Source organism: Sinocyclocheilus rhinocerous, unplaced genomic scaffold (assembly GCF_001515625.1).
Source record: "Sinocyclocheilus rhinocerous isolate Xijiao unplaced genomic scaffold, SAMN03320098_v1.1 scaffold594, whole genome shotgun sequence".
In the NCBI taxonomy this organism is placed as follows: domain Eukaryota; kingdom Metazoa; phylum Chordata; class Actinopteri; order Cypriniformes; family Cyprinidae; genus Sinocyclocheilus; species Sinocyclocheilus rhinocerous.
Window position 1 is genome coordinate 49,676 of NW_015645059.1, and position 4,214 is coordinate 53,889.

At 37.3% G+C, this 4,214-nt stretch overlaps 1 protein-coding gene across 1 annotated transcript in view; it reads right to left on the reverse strand.

The window, feature by feature from the left end:
• Window positions 1-737: 737 nt before the first annotated feature.
• The window catches only part of LOC107705212 (ligand of Numb protein X 2-like), a 25,266-nt gene continuing 21,789 nt past the window's right edge, over window positions 738-4,214 (reverse strand). Inside the window, exon 11 of the mRNA XM_016508405.1 lies at window positions 738-1,256. Coding sequence (XP_016363891.1) covers window positions 1,121-1,256 — 136 coding nt within the window. The 3' untranslated portion in view covers window positions 738-1,120. The remainder of the gene's footprint in view (window positions 1,257-4,214) is intronic.

Here is a 4,214-nt window from a genome sequence, read left to right on the forward strand (position 1 = left end):
CATCCAAAAACGTATTTTAAATGCAAAATTGATTTTCGTGCGCTCAAAATACTTTTTTCTTTGCGAAACGAACGTTTTCTCCAAAAAACTCCGATCGCGTGCATGCAAAATGCAATTTTGTGCGCTCAAAATATGATCTTTCGCGCACAGAATTGTGGCAGAGATCTAAGCCTATAATGCCACGGGTCATCAATAAGGTGCCAGAGCAGACTGCGCTTGTCGGAAGGAGGGACTTTGTAGAAAACTACTAGTTTGAGAGAGGCGAGGCATAGAGGAACTACAATAATGTACAGTATTTGAAAAATAATGTGTTTTTTTTTACATTAAAGCATGCCAACATATTCTGTTACACCAAATACACAAAATAATGATCTTTAAAATAGCATCATATGACCCCTTTAAAGTTACTTTTTTTTTTTACCCCTGCCAGATGGTGTAGCAATGGCATTTACCAGCGTGAGCAAATGGGGACATGCTTAACCAGCCAAACCTTGAACTTTTGCCCAAAGATGGCAGCAAATGCTAAAATCCTCCATGAGATATTGCTGCTAATCTTTTCAAAGATTTTCTAAAAGCATTTTAGGATGGTAAATATTTATCCCGTATTTTTATCTCTAGAGTGCTTGGAACTTATGAACATTAGACTTCTCCAAGATTATTGTAGCAAAAAAACTGGATCAAATCTGATTATAAGTGGATTTGGAAATAATTTTTACACATCAACTGAGGCTTACCTCTTGTATCCTCACTGGGAAAGATTTATTAAACAGCTGTGCACATTCATCCATTCATACTTGCACGCATACACTTTTGTTCGGTCTCTCTTTAACACAAACATTCACAAACAGATTACATTTAGAGATAACATGTATATAAAACCTCCGGTAGAGTGGACTGCTGATCGGCATGGTGAGGGGAGACCTTAAGGCTGCTCTCCAGAGGGGGGTGGCCTCATGGGCGTGGCAGGTTTTCTAAGGCCTGGTTTATTCAGCATCAAGCAAAAGCATTCGAATTTCCGAGACACTGGCTTTGACAGTATGGTGCCTCCGTGGCAGAGAGTAGAACACAGGACACACAGATATGAGCGCTGTCTGAGGTGAGGCATGGTGTCCTGGCGGGATTAGATCAGGCTTCCTGGCCAGGACACGACGGTGAGCGCTACCCTGCTCCGCTGCTCCTTCAGCATGGGCACCAGGGCGGAATGACTCATGCCAGCCGTGGACAGACTGTTTACAGCCACTATCATGTCACCACACCTGAATGGGAAACGAAACCAGGCGATCATGTGAATGCAGTGCTAAAGAATCACTGTTTCAATGAATCAGTCAAAATACAACAGATGTTTTTAATCAATCAGTTAAAAGAACAATTCACTCTGAGCTATCAATTTAAGTGACTCTGCAGCTCACTGAATTGGTTGGTTACTGAATTAAGATCTGACCACAAGTACCATTAATGTGTTTTGTGAGACTTAAATCAATCTAAATATTGACTGGCTTTACAGACGTAAATGAGTGTTTAAAGTTGCTATGTTTATCTTTATAAAAAAAACGGATAGAGACTAGGCTTGCCGCGATAGACGGTGCTGACGGTGATACCGGTGTTAAGCCGCAACACCGGTTATGTCACTTGCCCACCGCGGCACCGACCCCCAATTCGTTTCTTATTTAATTGGTTCCACATTGTTTGCTGATTTTTACTTTATTTAAACTAATTTTTTTTTTTTTTTTTTTACATCAAGGTGTACGCCGTGCCTCCAAGCTTTCTTACTCGTTTTGCTAATAAACATTCTACGTTTCTTATTTATTTGGTTATATATTATACATGTTTACTTAGCCTATTTCCAGTTTTGTATACCTATTTAAACTTTATGTAAGTTATTTGTTATTTTATATTAGGCATAGCCTGCCCTATAGCATGGTGTATTTGTATTTGTTTTGTTAATAAAAGTTCTATGTTTTATATATACGCTAAAGTGAGTTTGACGTTGTATTTTGTTATTGCATTCAAGCAATTGACGCCTAACTGCCGCTAATTCAAAAGTGAAAGTAAAATGCGCACGGCGCTTTTAAGCTATTTAAAAGCAAAGGAAAGCGAGGAAAAGAGGGTTTTTACTTTATTTTAACTTTGTCATTTATTTATTAGCTTTCTTACTCGTTTTGCTAATAAACGTTCTACGTTTCTTATTTATTTGGTTATATATTATACATGTTTACTTAGCCTATTTCCAGTTTTGTATACCTATTTAAACTTTATGTAAGTTATTTGTTATTTTATATTAGGCATAGCCTGCCCTATAGCATGGTGTATTTTTATTCGTTTTGTTAATAAAAGTTCTATGTTTTATATATATAGGCTAAAGTGAGTTTGACGTTGTATTTTGTTGTTGCATTCAAGCAATTGACGCCGAACTGCCGCTAATTCGAAAGTGAAAGTAAAATGCGCACGGCGCTTTTAAGCTATTTAAAAGCGAGGAAAAGAGGGGAAATTCAAACGAAATAAAAACGAACAATTGCTTTACGCCGAATTGCCGCTATTTGAAAGTTAAAGTAAATTGCGCAAGCAGCTTTTACAAGCTATTTAAAAGCGAAGGAAAGCGAGGAAAAGAGGGAACGCCCCCGCCCCCACGGTGATTATTACCAATGTTGTCACAAGTCGATTAACCGGTGAGAAAATTTCCTCACCGTCACAACCGAGACTTATTTCTATCTACTGGTTGTTGATTGGATGGAGGCGGATCAGCTGAATCCAAGGTTGCAGTTGATTATAATAAAAAAGGGGTGGGGGTTTAATCAGACTAAATGATCGGAGAAGTAATTTCACCAGAAGTTCGAATTAAGACACTTTGATTAAAAATTAAAAGGTCAAAAAATAAATAAAAAAATAAACATCTGCATTGATCAATTGTTCACAATAATCACATAGGAAATTTCAATTTCATAAATATTCAACAAAGTTCCATTGTAATAGTAATTTATTAATAAAAAAGTAATAAAAAAAAAGTAAAAATGTAAAAAAAATCATTTATAAATATATTATTATTATAAATATTTTATGAATATTATAATGATACAATAAATTATATTCGTTTATTAATCGTTAATTTAATTAATAAATATATTCATTAAATAATAATTAATAGGGTAATTAAATAGGTTAGAAAAAATTGTAGTGTTTTTGTTTAGTATATACAAAAAATAATCTTTTATGCAACACTGATGGCCAGAGATGTAAGCTTGTTTTTTAACATTTTAATCAAGGTAATGCTGAAAGTGCTGTCTCATCTAGCCATGAAGCATTAGGTCATTGTTTGTTGTTTATTTTGTTGTGCTTGCTCACTTTAGACGGCCATCGTAGTAAGCGGGTGTTCCAAGGACGATAGTCTTGATAAAGAATGCCTGGTTGCTGTGGTTCTCCTCATAACCTCCAACAATGCTGAAGCCCCAGCTGCCGGGGTGACTTCTGCGGAGGACGATCTCATGACTGCTATGCAGGTAGCTGTGACAGAGAACCAGAAAAACAGAGAACGATGTGGATAAACAAGTAAGCATCATCAGAAAATAAATTTTTTCCCCCCATCTGTTTTATCGCCCAGAAATCAAAAGTTGTATTTCAGATTGCTTAGAAACTAGGCGACAAAGAGAAATCAGGAGCACAAAAGGAGAAACACAATAAAACAGATGCTATATAGATATATAGAAACAGAGATATATAGAAATGGAGGATTTGGCACAATGACAGGAAGGGAGAAGGAAACAGAAGGGTGCCAAAGCAAAGGGGACGGATGATAAAGGACAGAAGGGAGGGCAGAGTAAAAAAGGAGGGAGTGAGACTGGACTGAATGACCTGAGACTGGGCTGAAGTGGGCTAGGAGCAAGTTATCTCCACATGTACGCTTCATCTGATAATCTGCAGCTGTTGATGTTTACATCACGACACAGTCATAATCCCCTCGTGGGTTAGCACTGCATAAAGCTGCTGATCCAAAACACATCAACACTACAGATATTTTCTGTGTCCAAGTCATCAAAATAGCTGCATTCTCTCCCTTCAAAGCTGTTTCCACTCAGATTCGGATGGGAAAAAAGTAGGTGAACCTGGCATGATGGTAGTCTTGGCCAGATTACTTTGACTATTTTAGGGTTATTTGGATCAGTGCTCAGCAAGGTGAGAATGCTATTTTTAAGCCTCCCAGTGGAGTTCAAAGAGAGCCA